At 51.0% G+C, this 19516-nt stretch overlaps 2 protein-coding genes across 2 annotated transcripts in view; one reads left to right on the forward strand and one right to left on the reverse strand.

Moving 5' to 3' along the window:
* PC (pyruvate carboxylase) overlaps positions 1-19516 on the reverse strand; it is a 110530-nt gene that overhangs the window by 24880 nt on the left and 66134 nt on the right.
* Positions 9731-19481, forward strand: LRFN4 (leucine rich repeat and fibronectin type III domain containing 4). The gene is made up of 2 exons (XM_032233836.1): positions 9731-15398; positions 16671-19481. Exons 1-2 carry the CDS (start codon positions 13915-13917, stop codon positions 17329-17331), a joined length of 2145 nt encoding a protein of 714 aa, XP_032089727.1. The 5' UTR covers positions 9731-13914; the 3' UTR covers positions 17332-19481.

The following is a 19516-nucleotide window of genomic DNA, read 5'->3' on the forward strand; positions in this document are numbered from 1 at the left end:
CTTCATAGGAGAAGGGTTCTGCTCTCCCCTTCCTTCCTTCCTTCCTTCCTTCCTTCCTTCCTTCCTTCCTTCCTTCCTTCTTTCTTTCCCTGCCAAAATAATTCTCAGAGGCACCTGTGAAACAGTTCGTGCCCTTGGTTCTTTATCAGTTTCTGTAAACAAATTGCAAACCCTTCAGCTGCAAAGTTAGTGAAGTCAAGTAAGAAGAGAGATACGTTGTTTAAAAAAAAAACCTCCGAGTCGCAGTTAATTTTCACCTTCTGTAGGAAACAAAATTCTTTGGATTTCTTTTAGTGTGGTTTAATAACAAGTAGTAGGAAGAATTGTTAAAATAAAAGGGAAGGTTTTAATCCAGAAGTCAAAAAATAAAGCAACAAGAAGCAGAAGAAAAAAAATCAATCCATTCACTTTAAGAGGAGAGATGAAGAATGTTACGAGCATTTCAATCCACAAAAAATAGTTAGAAAAAACAAAAGAAAAAAACTTTCCACAGCTATCCCATTAGGATTATTTTCGCCGCTCAGTTCTTTTGTTTGCGGATCTAATTTGGCTTTAAAGAAACATTTCTTTGGGCAGTCTTTAGCAAAATAGAAAAAAATACCTCACCAGATGGACTCACTTTCTCTTTTCACTTCCTTCCTTCCGGAGCGGCCCGATTTCATCAGCCTAGGGGCTGCTTGTTTACCGCGTGCTTGAAGCACTTCCCTTGGGTCTATCAGGGATTTTGCAATATCCCTGAGACCAGCAAGGCTTTGTCTTCCTGATCACTGTCTCTATGTCACGGTTTAGGTCTCAATGGACCCCCCAGCGGCAAAAGTATCAATGGAGGTATCAGAGTATCGAGACCGCATGTTGTAACATCGCAACATGACTCCTCCCTCTCCAAAAATATAAATTTTAATATGGTAAAATCTGATGGAAAAATGGAAGATATTCAGCAAATGGAAAAAGTGGAGGCTAGAGTCCTAAAAACCCAAGGGAAAAATGAACAAAGAGGCAAGATAACCGTGGATATTGACAGTGAACTGAGTGTGGTTGGAGATGGAAAGAGTGGAACAAGGAAAGGGAAGAAAGATGGAAAGGTGCTTTACTACAGATTTCAAGGTATACAAGAAAAAAGAGAAGAATGGATGGAGTTAAGGAGAGAAACTTTGACAAAAACACTACTGATAACCAAAGATAAGCTGATTAAAGAAGCTGATGGAGGGTTTCAAGATCTTACAAGCATCAAGTTGTGAAGTCCAAACAAATTTGATTAAGGAAATAACCAGAAGACTAAATACACAAATGCAAAAGAAATAGGACTACACTATTACTGGAAAGACACAGGTTGAGAATTAATAATAAAACACTAGTTAAATTTAGTTAAAATTAGAGCATTATGTTAAAAATGTAGTGATAATGATAAAGTTAGGTAAATAATTGATAATGATAACAATGTATACATATGTATTAGTTTGATAAGAGGAAATTTGGTATAAATTTTAAATGGTGAAAAAGGGGGGGGGAAGTAAGTTAAACATAGTCAAACTATTGTTAAATAAATGACTGATAATGATAAAATAATTTGTATTGACAAGCCAAGGTGGCGCAGTGGTTAAATGCAGCACTGCAGGCTACTGCTAGATCAGCAGTTCAGCGGTTCAAATCTCACCGGCTCAGGGTTGACTCAGCCTTCCATCCTTCCGAGGTGGGTAAAATGAGGACCCAGATTGTTGGGGGCAATATGCTGACTCTCTGTAAACCGCTTAGAGAGGGCTGAAAGCCCTATGAAGCGGTATATAAGTCTACTGCTATAAAAGGGAAATTGGATATAAATTGTAAACAATGATTAAGAAAAGAGGTCTAAAATTTTTGTTATTAAACATAATTTTTATTTTGAATGTGTTATAAATGTGGTTGGATGATATTGAAAATAGATAAGGGAATGGCACTATGTGGTTTTGTTTTAAATTTTGAAATGTTTGTTATAAAGGGACGTTAAAACAACTATAGCCATATGAAGGATGAGGTATGATGATAGCAATATATATAAATATATGTGATGTAAAATATATAACTTGATATGAATCATAGGTGATGACTGTGGAAGGGATGCACGAAAGTTCTTTATAACCAATTGACACACTTTCTACGATTTGTAATGGAGGATGATTTTAAGGTGTTTGTTTGTGTTTATTCAAAAAATTAAAAAAAATTATTAAAAAAACTAGAAGGTCAGGCTAACACACAGCAAGAGTGCAATTCTCACCCAGACTGGCTAGGAGAGGGGTGGAAAGAAACAAGGGGGTCTTCCAGCAAAAGGTTGCAATTGGAAAAGAAGACCCTGGGGCACACATACAAGGTGGAGAAAGAGTTGGTGTTGTCTCTGACAGGCTGAACACAAACCGTCCAGCCAGGTGAGATGGTGGTCAGGAGAGTCGGTGCACTAGGAGAAGCACGTGAAAGGCGTCCCGTTCCATTCCACTGTATGCGCTCCACTCATATGCATTTATATAACAGAAGAACCGGGTTGGAAGGGGCCTTGGAGGCCTTCTAGTCCAACACCCTGAACAAGCAGGAGATCCTATAGACCATTCCCACCCAAATGGCTGTCCAATCTCCTCTCAAAAACCTCCAGTGCTGGAGCACCCACAATCCCTGCAGGAAAGTTGCTCCACTGATCAATTTAAGGAAAGATTCTACCGCCCTGAGTCCCCCCAGGGAAAAGGGCAGCATACAAATAAAGTGAAACTGAAACTGAACTGAAACTACCTCCAACCGATTTGTGCTTTGCTCCCGACCTTGCCAATTTTGTTCATATTTATGATCTTAAGATTTTAATGTTTTACACTGTTGTTGTTAAGCTGCCTGAAAGCGACTCTAGTACAGTGTAAAAACAAGGTAAAACATTAAAATATTAAGATCATAAATATCAATATCTTAAAACCATTGAAATAGTAGCAAACAACAAGAATGAAATTCCATTAGAGCAAGGTTAAAATTAATTATTTCTGCTTTGGGTAAAAACTCCTGAATATTCACACCGGGTAAAAGATATTAATGCTGAAAGGAGGAGAAAAGGGCTTCTTGTAACCACACCAGGTTAAGGTGCCCCTCTTTGAGATCTTCCCTCACCTGCTTTTTCTCTGAGCTGAAAGCAAATTTTTACCACAATCTTCCCCAGAATGGGAGCTGCTCCTCTCCTTCATCCTTCTGCCTTCCCTTCTGCTTCTTTTCTAACCCTAAACATGGATTCTGAAGTGCGGTGATGAGGCATGTATACACAGTATTTCAGGCAACAGATTTATATCAGGATGTTTTGTGTTAGCTTTGGGGTTTTTTTTTAATTCTCTTCCTAAAAATTCGGAGGGTGGAATTTAGCACTGTGCTGACATTTTCAGCATGAATCCTCATTTCTCCTTTTTAGTTCAGTCCCAATTAATATAATACGTTGACTTTGGGGTTCCCCCGCCCTGCCACTCTATTGATGCCCCAAATACCTGTGTTTAAGGCCCCGAGGACCTTGAGAAAATGGCCTTTTCCACTGGAGGATGAGCTTGAGAGGCGGAACAGGGGGAACAATTGCGAATCCTTTCAATCCTCCTAAATATATTTGGAGATTGTCACTGGCTCAGAAGCCCTGTCACTGCGTATCCCCACACCCGGCCTCTCCCAACCCACCAATCCCCATTTCCTCACGCAGGGCAGGGTCCCAAACTGAGACCTTCCTCCCTTGGGGTCCCCAGGGGAGCCGTGAAGAACCTTTTTGTTACAACAAGTCCCCCTTTCCCAGAGTTTCACTGTATTCGTCTCATGGTTCATTAGTGCCCGTTTGGAGGTTTGGATTTGTAGGATAGGTGTGTACATTACAAAGTTAGGAACCTCTGCTCTGCCAGTGCTCTCCAGCCAGATGCGCTCAGAGCCCAGGATGGGTTCACCTTCTTAACCATCGCTTTTTAATATTTAATGCCATCAGGGCAGGCCTCTGATAGTCAAGTGGAGCCCATCCCTTTCGTATCTGCCTGTCCTGCCCACCAAGAAGTGTTGGTGCACCCTAAATCACAACCTCTCCTGTGGGCCCCTCTCCTGTGGGCCAAGGTGGCGCAGTGGTTAAATGCAGCACTGCAGGCTGACTGCTAGATCAGCAGTTCAGCGGTTCAAATCTCACCGGCTCAGGGTCGACTCAGCCTTCCATCCTTCCGAGGTGGGTGAAATGAGGACCCGGATTGTTGTTGGGGGCAATATGCTGACTCTGTAAACCGCTTAGAGAGGCCTGAAAGGCCTATGAAGCGGTATATAAGTCTACTGTTATTGCTATTATTGCTATTATTATCTTATTGGTCTATGGGGAAATGGCCCTTTTGGTGGCTCTGGATTTCAAGCACATGTCAGGAAAGGAAACAAGTTGGGCCTGTTGGACCCCAAATGTCAGCCATGCCTCCTTCAATATCCAAGAAAGGAAAACCTCAGCTCAGTTTGAACAGAGATACAGTATTTTTACTAGATATGAATTGAAAGCAGCGAAAAGGAAAGCAAGATCTGAGCCAGAAAGGCGTACATATCAAATGTTTACCCAGCACCCTCCCCCAAATTCCCCAACCCATTGTCCAATCTGCAACTCCCTAAGGTGTCATGTGGGGTGAATCTTCAAACAGCCTCATCAAGTTGGTATGTGAGATGGTTGGCCTTGACCAAGTCCAAACACAGGGCACCAGCAGGTGCAGAAGATGGTGAGGACAAAAGTCCCTTCTTCATAACTCCTCCAGCACCACTAATTCCCCCTCCCAAATATCTCAGGCCCCCTCCCTCCCCGTATCTATGGCAGCCGATAGCAAGCAAGGAAAGCAGAGGCTGACTATTTCTTCTCCTATCGCTGGGGCTGCTGACCTGCCCCAGGACCGGGAGACTGCAACCAGAACCGCCCTCATTGTGGCTTGGATGCCACCAGAAGAGAGACCGTCCCAACTCAGGAAACAACTCAGTAAACGAAATAACTAGGCTGATTGATTGGCTTGACTGCCCACTGTTGCCTCATAAAAATGATGGCACAAAACGCTGCCACTTTTTCAGGAGTTGCTGGAATTTGGCCTGATAGACATAATGACACAAAAGATCACCCAACTCTCTTAGCAGATTCATTGGAGCAGAAAAGCTTCAGGGACAGAAACAAAACGCCAACTTTTCCTAGGAAGGGCAGGTAGCCTTCAAGAGCCATTCTGTTACTTCAGTTATAATCTACACTGAGTTACACTTACTCTGTGACATCCCCCCCCTCCAAGCTATTTCGAGGCCCCCTGCAGCATCCATTCCTGGATGCAGACCAGACCCATCCACAAAAGCACATTTGCTCAAGGAACAATGCAAAACCTTAACACAAGCCAATGGGACAGCCATTCCCTGAATCCCCAGTAAAGGGTGAGGTCATAGAGACAGGTGCAGACCCTCCCTGGAAGCCCCAAACTTGAAATAGTTGGGAATGTTCTCTAGAGTTCTCCCAAACACTTTGCCCAAGAACGACCACAGGACAGCAAAACCGACAGGAGTTCCTGAACTGAGCTTTCAGTTTCAGTTTTCCCTCAGGGCGGATGGAAACCAGGCCAGCTGGGGGGGGGGGGGGAGATAAATAAACAGACCCATCTTCAAGTTTCAGTTCTATCAAACTAAGACACCAAGCTATTTATTGACCTTTGCGATGGTGACAAATGTATTTATTTATTGATTTATTGACTCTACTGGTTTCCTGAAGACTCTGGCTTCCATTCCAGTAAGTCACCTGCAGTTGGCCCATCTTCAATGGACCTTCAAGCATCTTCCAAGAGGTTCTTCTTGTAGTGATTCATCTGATCCAAAATTGTCATTCTTCAGGTCTGCCGAGGAGCCTCGTATTCAGAGTGGACATGGCTACCTGTCCCAAGACCTTCCTCTGGGGCTTTTTGGCTGTCAAACACCCAGGAGCCCACGGTCACATTCACAGCATTTGCCCGTGGAGCATCTGGTGGCCCCCAAGCTCTGCCTGGTTACTTGTCTGCAGGTCGGTTGCTGGGTTGATTAGCTGGCCCCAAATTCCCAGGAGGTGAGGCAGTCCTTTGCCAGCTGCTTCTCAGGAGGGTTTGCCACCGACATCGTCACTCAGGCTCCTTTCTGGCCCACCGAATCTTTCTGCGAACCTTCCTCAAGTATCTCAACCTACCTCTAAAATGGAACCTGGAGTTCCCCAATATGAGCCTGAGAGAGAAACTTAAACATTGTTGAATAAAGATGCTTTCCATGCTCATTTTAGGAGCAGCCTTCCCTGAAGTGCAGAACGGCCTCAGGACTTCACTGTTTCAGAGGGTCAATACTGAGGCACAAGTCTGCATACTTGAAACAGGAAATTGTAATTGCCATTACGGGGGAGGGGGGTCCAGTGTTCCTCTTCCCCCGCTGCTCCACCTCCCCTCTCCTGCCCGAGGGCCAAAGGAGTCTGGGCTGCTCCAGGATGCCTTTCCCCTTAAGGGAAGCCCGCCTCCTAGCAACAATCACCCAGGGCAACGGGATGAAGGTAACTTGGCTGCTCTCTCTCCTTCCACAATCCTGATGGGGAGGAGAGAGGGGAAAGGTGTATAAATACTTGGAAACCTCCCAAATCAGAGACAGCATCCAGCCAGCGCATCTTAAAACGAGAAGCGTAGAAACGTAATGCTTAATTTCATAATACAAACTCCCTTTCATAAGACAAGGGCCTTGGCTGGTGCCCCAGATTGCTGGGAGAGGAGGATTTCCCTCCTGAGCAACTGCTCCATCCGTCTCTCTCTTCCCCAGAAAGGCTGGGAAGGAGGGAGAGGAGGGGGAGGACCTTTTCGGCTCCTCCATCTTCCTCCCCCCAATCAGAGCTCGAGGAGGAGGATGTGGCGAGGCGGCCCCCTCCCCTGCAAGAAAAGCAGCAGCCCAGCCTCCATCCACTTAGCCCCCCCCCCCCCCCGAACAGGAGCAGCTTGAGGAGACAGCGGGGTGGGAGGGGGCCAAAGCAGGCGGGAGCCGGGAGAGCACGGGTTGTGGGCAGGCTGCTCCTCCTCACATCACCCCTCCTGGGCACTGAGGCGGCAGCAGCAGCAGCAGCAGCAGCAGCAGCAGAAAGGCTGGCAGAGACAAAGAGGGGCTGCAGGAAGGGGGGCTGCCAAAGAGACCATTCTGGGAAGGTTGCGGCTGATCCCTCAAGACCTTCCGGTGCCTGAAGGAGGGCGGAGGTGCCAGGAATCCAGATGGCCACGGTCCAGAGAGCTTCGGTCCCACCGGCACAGAGAAAGGAGAACAGTCTTCCACTGGTCTAAGGGGCAGGAGGATGGAAGAGCAGCCGCTGGGTCTCCGAAGCAAAAGAAGGCCGGCAGCATCCAGAAGAGAGCAGGTGGGGGAATTGCTCCAGAGCTGAAAGACAGGCACCGGGCTGAGGGCCCCCCCGGAATGGGCCTGGGCTGGAGATTCAGATTCTAAGGCTGCCGGAGGAGGTGGCCCAGCCCCTCCGGGAGAGCTCCAGTTGATAACCTATGGAATCCACCGGGAGCCCTGAGGGCTGAAAGGCCCGGAATGGACCGGGCGCACCCGGGCAGCCCATCTCCCTTGGGAGCATCAGGAACCCCAAGGCCTGGGAAGGGCCTGGGACTGGAAGCCAAGAAGGCTGTGGCAGCCAGAACCTGATGGGCTGAGATGCGAAGGACGGATGAGCCGGGTGTCCAGAGAGTGACACCCCACCCCCATCGGCACCACCGGGGCTTGAAGAGCTTGGCATGGCTGCCGTCACTCCGCCTGCCTGAAGCTGCAGCATTTCTCTTTTATCTGGCTGGGGGAGGGGACCGAGGATGCTCCTCCGCCTGCAGGCTGTATGCTGCCCTCGGCCACCCCGAGCCAAGGCAGCTGGGCACCTCCCCATGGCACCCCAAGAACCTGCGGGAGCCCTGGGACCACAGCCTGCTCAGGAGACGCTGAGAAGGAGGCACAGGGACAGGTGACTCAGTGTGGGGAGCAGCTGGACTGCCACAGCTCATCTCTGGGGAGCCCAGAGGCCAAGGTAAAGCTGTGTCAGATGCACTGGGGGCCTTTGGGGGGGGGGGGCTGCAGAACGACCGGTTCTGCTGCAACATATATCATAAGCCTTCCGCTCCCTGGGCCTTCTCTTTTCCTCCTCTCCCCAACCTCCCTGGGAAAGTTGTGCTATGACAGACACCGCAAGGTCTCCCCCACATGTGCCCCCACTCCTTGCTCCTTGACCTTTCTCTCTATCCTGAGCCCAGACCTCTATGGCCGAATCCATGATAAATCATCCTTCCTGCCTCCCAGGCATTCTCCCCTACTCCACTCTCCCCCCTTCCCCCAGGCGTTACATCCCAGGCAGCATGACCAGGGTCCATCCTCATCTTGAGAGGGAGAAAGGAAGGGAAGGGGCAACTCGAGGTGTCCCTGACAACTGGAGAGCCTGTTGCCATCCGTGGTCCTCTTCCAGAGTCCAGCAGCTCCCACCTAGAACAGGGAGCCTTAAGGGAAAACCTTCCAATCCCCCAGAATCCCCCAAATGTTTGTCACTTTGGTTACAACCCTGGATTGCTTTAAGATGCCTCTATCCTTCAGCCTCACTCCCCACCCCAGCCCCAAATATCCCCCCAAGCCAAGTACAGGAGAAGGACCAGAAACTGCCTCGGTAGTCCCTGAACTGGCAGGGACCCTCCTTGCCCTGCGGCTCCTGCTGCCCTCCTGGATGCTCTTGAGGGATAGCTGCCCCCTCCCCATCAGCAACCAGTATCTGGGTGTGTGTGTGTGTGTGTTATATGGTCCTACTAAAAGCTGCCTCCATGAATCTGCCTGCTCTCCACTGAGGTCCATGCCTGGACAGAGAGTGATTCAAAATAAATAAATAAAATAAATAAACCTACAAACCTACAAAATTGAAGGCCCCACAGTCTGAAGAGTGCTAGGCAACTAAGATCACCCCACATACACACAACCCCCGCCCCCCCCCCAGTGCATGCCCTCCCCTTTCTATACGGACCGAAGGGCACCCACCAAATATACAGCCTAGCCCAGCTGGACGTCTGCAGCCCAAGTTGAGCAAACACATCAAGGGGGCCCAGAATACTTACGATCTGGGTCTACCACAACCCCGATGAAGGTCAGGTGCCAATGCTGCCACGCCAGCTGAGAGTCGGAGTGGAAGCCGATTGAGGGAGATGAAGGAATCACAAGAGAGCATTTATTCAATGGGGGTGGGACTTATGGGGAAAGCTTGGATGCTTCTGAATCCTAGAGGACCTTCAGCTCTACAAAAGGGTAGTTTCAAAATCACATAAAGTAATAGTCCCACTAGTGAGGCCCTACGTGGAATAGTGTGTCTAGTTCTGGTCATCACAATATGAAAAGGATGCCGAAGCTCTAGAAAGACTCTAGAAAGTGTGCAGAGAAGAGCCACAAAGATGATCAGGAATCAAGAGGCTAAATTGTATGATGAACCACTGATGGAACTGGGTACGTCTAGTCTACCAAAGAGAGGGACTAGGGGTGACATGATACCAGTCTTCCAATATTTGGGGGCCGGCCACGGAGAAGGTGTCAACCTATTCTCCAAAGCACCTGAGGGCAAGACAGGTGTGGAAGACCATTAGAGGGAGATCCACTCTGGAAATAAGGAGGTGATGGTGAGAATGGCCAGTGGAAGAGCTGACCTCCAGAAGTTATGGCTGCTCCATCACTGGAGGGTTTAAGAAGAGATTTGTCCAGGATGCTATAGGTCTCCTTCTTGAGCAGGGAGTTTTGACCGTAAAAACCTCCAGTGTCCCTTCCAACTCTATTATTCTGTGTCCTGTGACAGACAGAAGACTGCCAGTTGAGAGGGAGGCCAAGAAAAGGAGAGACAGGAGCTGCTGCAATTAAGGTCTGGGTTCATTCCAGTCCCACAACTTCCACAGCTTCAGGCTTTGCCAGCGCCCAGAGGCCAAGGGTTCCTGGGAGAGGCCACATGTCCTATGAGGAAGTTCACCAAGAAGGGGAGACCAGCATCAGATGAAAAAACTTCCTAACACCCCTGGGTCTCCAGTTCCATTGTCTGAGGGGGGGGGGGGACGGGGGCTACTTTTCTCACATGACTAGCTCTGATCCTTGCCATTGGCTCAAGTGCTGCAGGGAGGGGTACTCTTCCGCCCCTTCCTCATTTTTGGAGGGGGAAAAGCTTAGGGTACCTCTGCTTGCTGCATAAGGTGGTCCAAACAGGATTGCCCCAAAACCTGCCTGGAAGTCTTGCCAGTTTTACTTCCCTGCCTCTCCTAAAGGCCTTCAGGGCAGCTGTCCTGTGTTTGTGGTCCATTATGTCCTCCCTGGCCAGCCCAAGACCACATCAACAGAAACACAAGCTTTGGATCCTGGGCCCTCTGCCTCTGTCCCTCCACTGCAGCAGCTGACAACTAGCACAATAAAACAGTAGTCAGGAAACCACAATTATTATTATTATTATTATTATTATTATTATTATTATTTCTAAAAAGGATAAAAACAAAGCACAGCCGTAGTAAAAGGACTGATTCCTGAAGGGCTCCTTGGATGTCCGCCCACGTCTGCCCTCCTGTCTTAGCATGCCCAGGTGGAGCTTACTTCTGTCCCGAGACTGGAAGGCCTTCCATTCCATTCCATGACTCTCCCCATCCAGGCACGGTCAAGACTTCCTGCCCATCTCTGTCCCAGGGAGCCTCTGGCTGAGATTCATGCTGACAGATGGCCTCTGCAGTGGCTTCACTCAGATTTGGGGTTGGGTGGGCAGAATAGCTGACTCCAACCACAGCAGACAGCGTAGACCAGCACAGTTGCTCATACTGAAGACCCCGCGCCACCCATCAAGCTGGCCAAGAGTAACCAATGCGGTGCCAGTCTCAGGCCCAGGTCTGACCTCTGACTGAGAGTGATCCAGGGCCCCCATAACTGCCACCTCATAGGGGTGCCTCTTCTGGTTGGGGTAAGCGCAGAGACTTTTCCATGTTTTTGCATTAAACGCTCGAAGAAGTTAGACTTTGCCACCAGCCTTGGCTGCCTCACTCTGAAGAATTCTTTAAAAATGGTCTTTCTAGTGGCTTCAATTATCCATTCCTCTCAGCCTCTCTTCTCTTTCCATTCGGCCCCAGTTCTGGTCACCCGTTAAAATCAGGGCCTGGCGTTAAAAAGCTTCCTCCCTTCCTTTGTCGATCCTTTCACCCAGTCAGAGCCTCCCTCCACAAGAGAGAGTTTCAGGGTGTCAAACCACAAAGGTGGCTTTAACACTCTTCTGTTTACAACATTATCCTATTGTGCCAGGGGTGGGTTGCTCATGGTTTTACTCCCTCTTCACAACCTGCGCGCCTGCGTTGTTCAATGTAAATTGTTCTTTGCGCAGAAAAATCTACAGTGAACTGCGCACGCACAGTCCCTAAAAACCAATATGGCGGTGACCCAGCGGCAGTGGGAATTACAGATTATATTTATCTATTCTAGTTATAGATGACTTTTTGGCTGTTAGGAGGCCATGTCCAGAATATCAATTTCTCCCCTCCAAGTCTGTTTTTTAACAGAAAGCTACACCTTTCTAGTCTTCAAAAAAGAAGTCATTTATAAATAAAAGAGTGGCTGTTGAAAGAAATTTTTGTACACAGCATTTGGCCAAGCAACAAACGAAAAAATTGAAGTTTCCCTAGAAGAATCCCAAAATTTCAGAGTGAGATGGGCGACAGATAAATTTAATAAATAAACGCTTACAATCCAAATCCAGGGCACAGAGGAGCTACGGGCCCAGGGGCATCGTGCCCTCCCTTCCCTTCCAAGGAAATGCTGAGCAGTCCAACGCAGCTGATGGGTCGGCCTTGGAGTCCCCTGCCTGACCTGGGACTTGTGGGGCCACCTCCCCCCTTCTCAGGACAGCCCTACAAAGGGCTCCGTGAAACAACAGGCGCCAGCGCTCCCTTGCCCAGGCCTGCTCGCCTCTTCGCTGTCCCGCCACTTTTTCTACCATCTCTTGTTCTAAGGTTGAACCTCCAGGGCCCCAGAAGTAACTGAGCCTCCCCAAATGGCAACACAGCATCTCACAGAGGCTGGAACAGAACAGCTGCAGCTTTTCTTTTGCATCTCCCAGAGAAATAGCTTTGCAAGCCCTTGGACACCCTTGGTGGGCTGAAACCAAGTCATCACATGGAACGCCTCCTCCCTCAGATAGTTGCTAATGAAACTCAATGAAGAGGTGAGGGTATCCAAAGGAGCACGTTCTTACACGCAACGCTGTGTGTACACAAATCATTTAACTATGACTAGTTGTGCAAGTCACTGGTCTGGATCACACAAGAGGCCAACCATAAAATGGGGTGGTCAACACAGGGACCCCATGTGGACAGTCCGTGTAGCCCGGCAGACAGTCTGTGGCATTCAGGCCCTCGGTGGCTGCTGCCCACATTCAGAACTAGGCTCCATTATGGCTTCAAGCGTTGCGAAGACAGGCCTCTAATTTCACACACACACACAATGCTGGAGGCTAAGCTCCGGTCCCTTGGGGTGGGTTTCTGGAACCTGACATGGTCTGCCATCTTCTTGGGCCAATACTAAATTTTGAGCAGCGTGCTGTGGCTTACTCAACAAATTGAGTGCAGCCTCAGTAAAGCTAATGCAGTTTTAATTTAATGTTAATTTGAATTATGCTCACTCAACAAACAAGGTATTGCTAAGACGAACACCAACATTCATTTAATTTACTTTAAATTTGGTTTAATTAATTCAACGCAATCATGGGGCTATTGTCTACATTTTGCCCTTTAGCCACATTAGGAATCTCTGTGGCAGCAAATTTTGGAAGAATTCCTGGGGGCGAGAGAGCAATTTGTGAGAAACTGATCCTGAGAAGCTGATTCTTCTCCTCCCCCTTGAAGTCCAGGAACTCCTGTAGCTGCCAAGTGGATTCCCAGAAGACTCTCCAAATGGAAGCAGGGAGCTCAAGGCAACCAGGTTAGCGAAATCTGATCCTGAGAGCCCATTTGCTCCTCACTAACATCCCACCCAGAAAGAGGAATCCGGGGAGAGGAGAGGATGAAAACCAAAATGAAGGATGGCCATGAATCTCAACACGCAGTAGAAGCCTCTAGAAGCATCAGGTTCTTTCCCACCAAACGCCATTTGGCCTTCCACCTTTCTCTTCTCACTCATGACAATTTATTCAGATTTTCACCTGGCTCGTAATTGTGCATATTGGGCCCAGGGGTGTCAGTCGAGTGATCAAAAGAGCACTAAAATTCCTTATCTGAAGGGTTTTTCAATAAAAGTGGCAAACCTCTATGCTGAAATAAGATGGAAAAATGTATGTCTGATAAATCATTTATAACTGTACAGAGTTTATGAATCCTTCAATTAACCAACATGAGGTTGCCACAGATGACACAAGGTCGGACAGAAGATTCAAAAAGATCTGGGCAGCCTCAAAGATTGGCCCGAAACAAACGGGATGGAATTTAACAGCAGAAATTCTTCACAGGGACAGGAAAAAGAAAGGCACAAGATGTGGGGAAAGTTGGCTTGGCAGGAGAAGGAGGGAAAGGGATCCGAGCCAGCCGCGGGAGGGAGGCAGCCGCCACAAGGGCAAATCTTGCAGTGCCTCAACTGGAGCACAGGAAGTTACTATTCCGCCCTGGCCAGGCGCCAGGGAGAGCATTGTGGGTCCAATTCTGGGCGCCAGAAGGGATAGCGGTGAGCTGGAATTCGGGGGTGGGCTAATAGGGCGGAGGAGATTCACTTAAAAGGTGGGGGGGGGCATGTTTGGCCTACAGAACCGAGGACTGCAATGCAAGAGCAGCCTCTCCATGCCACACAGAAGACGGAATGGACTTACTGTGTATCCCGCAGCCAGAACTGCTAGATTAAAATTGCAAAGGAGGAGATGGACTTCCTGAGTTCGCAAGCGATGGAGCCATGGAGCAGGCTACTTCCAGAGGTGGTCAAGTAGGCAGGACAAAAAGTTACCAAAGCTCCGCTGACCTGTTTTTCTCTCTTGCAGGGCCTGCCAAGGCGACTACCATGGAAAGGCTGCTCCTGATCCAGCTTCTGATGGTGGGGAGCACCGTAGCTCAGGTGGAGTCCTGCCCCTTTCACTGCGTCTGCCAAAACCTCTCCGACTCGCTTAGCACCCTCTGTGCCAACAAGGGGCTCCTCTTTATTCCAGTCAACATCGACCGGCGGACGGTGGAGCTGCGCCTGGCTGACAATTTCATCCGGGTGGTGGAAGCCCCAGACTTTCTGAACATGACGGGCCTCGTGGATCTCACCCTCTCGCGGAACACCATCGACACCCTCCGGCCCTTTGCGTTCGGGGACCTGGAGAGCCTCCGCTCGCTCCACCTGGACAGCAACCGGCTGATGGAGATCAGGGAGGAGGCTCTCCGGGGAATGCTGAACCTCCAGCATCTCATCCTGAGCAACAATCAGCTGGTCAACATCTCTGGGGCTGCTTTTGATGACTTCCTCTCTACTTTGGAAGACCTGGATCTGTCCTACAACAACCTGCGCCGCGTCCCTTGGGAGGGCATCCAAGGCATGCTTTGCCTGCACACCCTGAACCTGGATCACAACCTGATTGACTTCATTATGGAAGGAACTTTTGATGAACTCTATAAACTCTCCCGGCTGGACATGACCTCCAATCGTCTTTCCACACTGCCCCCCGACCCACTGTTTGCCCGCTCCCAGATCGGGGCCATCAGCCCAACCCCTTACATGGCCACCATAATGCTCAGCTTCGGAGGAAATCCTTTGCACTGCAACTGTGAGTTGCTGTGGCTGCGGCGTTTGGCGCGAGAGGATGACATGGAGACCTGTGCTTCTCCCCAACACGTGGCTGGCCGCTATTTCTGGTCTGTGCCTGAGGAGGACTTCACCTGCGAGCCCCCTCTCATCACCCGGCACACCCACAAGCTCTGGATCTTGGAAGGCCAAAGGGCCACCCTGAGGTGCAGAGCCCTCGGAGACCCTGAGCCGGTCATCCACTGGGTCTCCCCTGATGACAAAATCATCGCCAACTCCTCCAGGACCGTATCATTCCGCAATGGCACCCTCGACCTTTTGGTGACCACCATCCGCGATGATGGGGCCTACACCTGCATTGCCATCAATGCTGCTGGGGAGTCAACAGCCACTGTGGACCTCAAAATCATCCCCTTGCCTCACCGAGGGAACGGCAGCATCACGGTGCTGCAGCAGGATCCAGGATCCTCCGACATTGCCACCTCGGCCAAGAACTCCGCCAACGCCACCCAGGAGGCTTCCGAAAAGAGAGTGGAGGTGCTGGGGGTGACTGCCACGTCAGCCCTGGTGCGCTGGCAGGCAGATAAGTCGACCTACGTGGCCTGGATGTATCAGATCCAGTACAACTGCACTGCGGACGATGCCCTTGTTTACAGGTAAGGGGGCTGCAGTGTGGGGCCGGGGCCTGCTCCCAAGACGGAGGACTCTGCATTTCAGGTTCTCTCTCCTGGAGAAGTCCTGGCAATGAAGGTGCCTGGCTGCTTCGGGACCATTCGGATTTCTCAGGTTACGAATGGGCCTCTCCCTAACTACATCTCTGCTGCTCACTCAGCTAGAGAGCTCCCCCTCGGTGTACAGCGTTGCCTTCCCCGGTTCACCCCTTTCCTCTCTTCCCACAAGGCCTGCACTGTGTCCCAGTGGGACAGCCGGCTGCGCAGGAAGGGACTGGGGGTGCAGTAGGTCGTGCAAACAGATTGCAGCAGACCCAAAAGCGCTGGCCTTGCTCCCCTGAAGCAGAGAGTCACCCAAGGAAACGGAAGCAGGCCTCGGCTCTGCTTGGTATAAAGAGCCTGGTCCAAGTTATTTCAGCAGGGTGGGGGAGGTTTCAAAGGTTCACGCACAGGGAGAGTCAGAGGTTTCTGCCCAGCAGGAGGTTGGGGGGGGGGATTAAACCACAGAGACGCAGAATTCATTTTCTATGAACCGAATCCTTCAGCACAATATGAACAGCAAACCCAGGCAGGAACAAATCTCTTTCCTAACGGCTCCATTCTGTAGGCATTTCTAACCTTAAAACCACAGAATACGCGGATCACACCGATCCATTTCATGCCACTGGGCAGCCCGAAGGAGCCCTGGGTCTAAAGGAACTGCCTCCCCTTCCCAGAGGCAGCAGCTGGGGTTGGCAGGCAGCCCCTCCGTCCTCCTGGGCAGGGGGTCTGGGCAGAGAAGCGGCCGCTCTCTCGCCCGTCTGAGGCAGAGCACCCCCCTCCCTGGAATCACATCTCCAGCAGTGCCCCCTCATCAGCCGCCTCTGGGGGGTTGATGGGTCCCAAACGAAATGCTCAAGCGGGGCTCCTTCAATCAACGGAGGGACGGTGTTCAAGAACCAGGTGAAGCTTCACTGGAACCGAGGAGGCCCGAGAGACCTCCAGGGCAGGGCAGCAGCTCTTCCTCTTTCCGGTTACGGCTACCTTTTCTTTCCTTCTGCACCAATACCTGGGCGGCAAGATTCACCAGGGTAGAGAATGATGGGCCATTAATGTGCAGATAAGCTGCCTACTTAAGAGAAGGGGGGGGGGTAGAGGCCCCCTGGCCAGCAATGAGGGTTTCTGTCCCTAGAGAAAGGAACGCCCCCCACCCCCAATCGGAGGAGGGAAGGGGTGGAGGCTGCAGACGCTTACTCTCCCTGTCTTTCTCGCCTGCAGGATCATCCCCGCCAGCAGCCAGGACTTCCTTCTTAAGCACCTTGTGCCCAGCATGGATTACGACCTGTGTGTCTTAGCCATCTTTGACGACCTGGCCACCTCGCTGGCAGCCACCCACTTGCTGGGCTGTGCCCAGTTTACCACGCAGGAAGCCTACCCAGACTGCCATTCGCTGCACGTCCACTTCCTGGGGGGCGCCCTGACAGTGACGGTGGGCGGCATCATCGTGGCTTCCTTGCTGGTCTTCACAGGAGTCATGATGGTGAAGTACAAAGTCTGTGGCAGCGTCCACGGGAGCCTGCCCAGGGTCAGCAATGTGCACTCACAAACCAATGGCGGACACCCAAACGGCCTCCTGCCCCAGCGGACATCCCCTGCGGAGTGCCAGCACGGGCAGGCCAAGAGTGCAGAGCGCCGGATGGGAGGTGCTAGGCGGGGCGCCCTGGTTTCGGCCAAAGCCAGGCGCAGCAACTCCCTGGACATGGGAGACGCCTCCTCCAGCGCCTGCTACAGCTATGCCAAGCGCCTAAGCTTCATGTGGGCCAAGCGCAGCCAGTCAGTCCACGGGAGGCTGGCGCAGGGCACGCCCCTTGAAGACAGCACCAGCACGCAACCCGGGCCCTTCCTTAACGTGGATAAATTGGAGGAAAGCGTAGTATAGCCCTCATGGGGGAGGACTGGCGTCCTACCCCTGAAGCATCTGGGACAGCAACTCCCAATGGGGAGGCCCATGGAGGGCGGATCCTGGCCTCACTTCAGTTGGTTGAGCCAAGCCTCCCAGGTAGAGGCCAGCCCTGCTGACCAGGCCGTGCTTTGCCCAGAGCAGAGCCCCCGAGCCAGCCAGGCTCAGGGCGAGACCTCCTGCAAGCTGGGGAGGGAGAGGGAGAGAAAGAGAGAGAGAGGGAGAGAGGGAGGGAGAGAGAGAGGGGGGAGGGAGGCTTGGAAACAGCTTTTTCTTCTGCATTTTGCAGCTGACTAATTGAGATGCAAAGAGTGACCTGGATTCAAGAATCAATTATTTTGAAGAGGAAAGAAGACAACTTTTAAAGGAAAAAGAGTTTCCAAAAGAGAGCAAGAACATGCTATTCAATAAGTCTAAGTCATCAAGGATTTAAAGACAAAAGGGTTAATACAGAACTATTTCAGGCAAGACTGGATGTTGTCTGTGTTAAAACAGAGGTGTGAAGGCTGGGGGTTGGGGTTGGGGAATTCATGTTAAAGGCAAAATCTGTATGTGGCATTTAATGACCTCTATAAATGTCCATATGTGCGTCTCTTTTGGCATAAACGTTACTCCTGGTGTGCAATGGGGAGGGGGTTCACTCTGCAGAAAAGGGAGGGAGGGAGGGAGGGAGGGAAGGAAGCCAGGCAGCTGAGGGCAGCCCCCCTCCCCCAAACCCCAACTCTGATCCACAAAGAAGGCAAAAATTGCTAAGTCGACCTTTGCAATCCCATTAATTGAAGTAATGCCAAGTGCCAGGAAAACGAGAAGATCCAGGCAGTTCAAATGGCTGCAAAGATTGGTTTCTAGTTCAAACTCTCAACAAGAATCTGGCCAACTAACGGTCAAAGCAAACTGGCGAACTCAGGGTGAGCAGGACTTGGTTCTCTTGTGGGCACAAAGAGACTCGAGACTGATGACTCGCTTGACCCCTTCCTCCCTTCAGCTCAGCCTGCTCATCTCCTACAAGTAACTTCTAAAAGGGAATTTGCCCTGAAAGGTGAAATCCCACCTTGGGTGCAGATGTTTACTGCCTGGTGGGGCAGCGCTACTGTGGGTGACCCAGGGTCTCTCAAAGTTTGCCTGGAGAAGTGGAATATTTCAAACTAGGTCAGCTCTCTAGCCTGAATAACTTTGTTGTCCCTTTCAAAGGCGTTGCATTCTCCAAGAGCGACAGGTTCAGGAATGAGGCTAACAAAATGCCCTTCTGGCCCTTCCAGACTGCGGGCATCGCCCACTGCTCCTGCCAAGGGGATCTGGAGGGCAGGGATCAGTGGCAGCCCCGGAAGGAGGAGCCCCTGTCCTCTGCGCATGACCAAATGGGCAAGCCAGAGGGACCTTATTTCAGAAGGGGTAAACAGTCTACTGCCCTCTCTACCCGGTGGAGATGGCAAGCAGGCCAGAGGGGACGCTTGGGGAGGCTGAAAGAAGCGATAGGAGGTGGGGGAGGGGGACCTGACCCTCTGCACAAGGAAGACTCGCGTTCCCTGTTTTTCTTCACCCCAGAGCTCAGTCGGCCGATGCACAATCAAGCAAGACAGAGGAGGCTTGAGAGCCCCGAGACATGTGGCTCTCCAGGAGCCCAAGTGGAGCCAGAGCCTCCCCCACCAAGCGTCTGCTTGAGCCGGCCACAAGCTGTGGGGAAGAAGAGCCCCAGTGGCAGGCATGGGGCACAGCTCTCCAGAAGGCGGACATCCCACAAGACTCAGACCATCAGGAGAAGGCTGGGGAGCCTGGCCTTTCAGGGACGGGGCTGCAGCAGGCATACAGCCGCCCCCTTTGGAAGAGGAGGGAGGGAGGTAGGGTGGCAGGAGGGCATGCACAGAGCCCGCCCCCGCCCTGGAGGGGCCATCTCTGTGGCTGAGCTGGGCAAAGACAGTTCGAGCCATGGCAGGATCGACCTGGCCCCAAGCTAAGCTGCATCATTCAAAATCTCTGGGCCCAGCAGGAAGCACCTCTGGGAGGAGGACAGCCTAGAGACCAGAGCAAGAGATGAAGCCGAGGAAGCTCAGCTCCGGGTGGGCCTCCGGGGCCCACCATGAGACTCACTGAGAGCCTGGAGGGGCAAAGCAAAGATAAGAGCCGAGGTGGCGCAGTGGTTAGGGTGCAGTACTGCAGGCCACTT

Source organism: Thamnophis elegans, chromosome 17 (assembly GCF_009769535.1).
Source record: "Thamnophis elegans isolate rThaEle1 chromosome 17, rThaEle1.pri, whole genome shotgun sequence".
In the NCBI taxonomy this organism is placed as follows: Eukaryota; Metazoa; Chordata; class Lepidosauria; order Squamata; family Colubridae; genus Thamnophis; species Thamnophis elegans.

Coding starts and splice junctions, on each gene's coding strand:
- LRFN4 (XM_032233836.1), top strand. CDS start 13,915: ATGGAGCAGGCTACTTCCAGAGGTGGTCAAGTAGGCAGGACAAAAAGT. Junction 15,399..16,670: donor GACGATGCCCTTGTTTACAG/GTAAGGGGGCTG, acceptor TCTCGCCTGCAG/GATCATCCCCGCCAGCAGCC.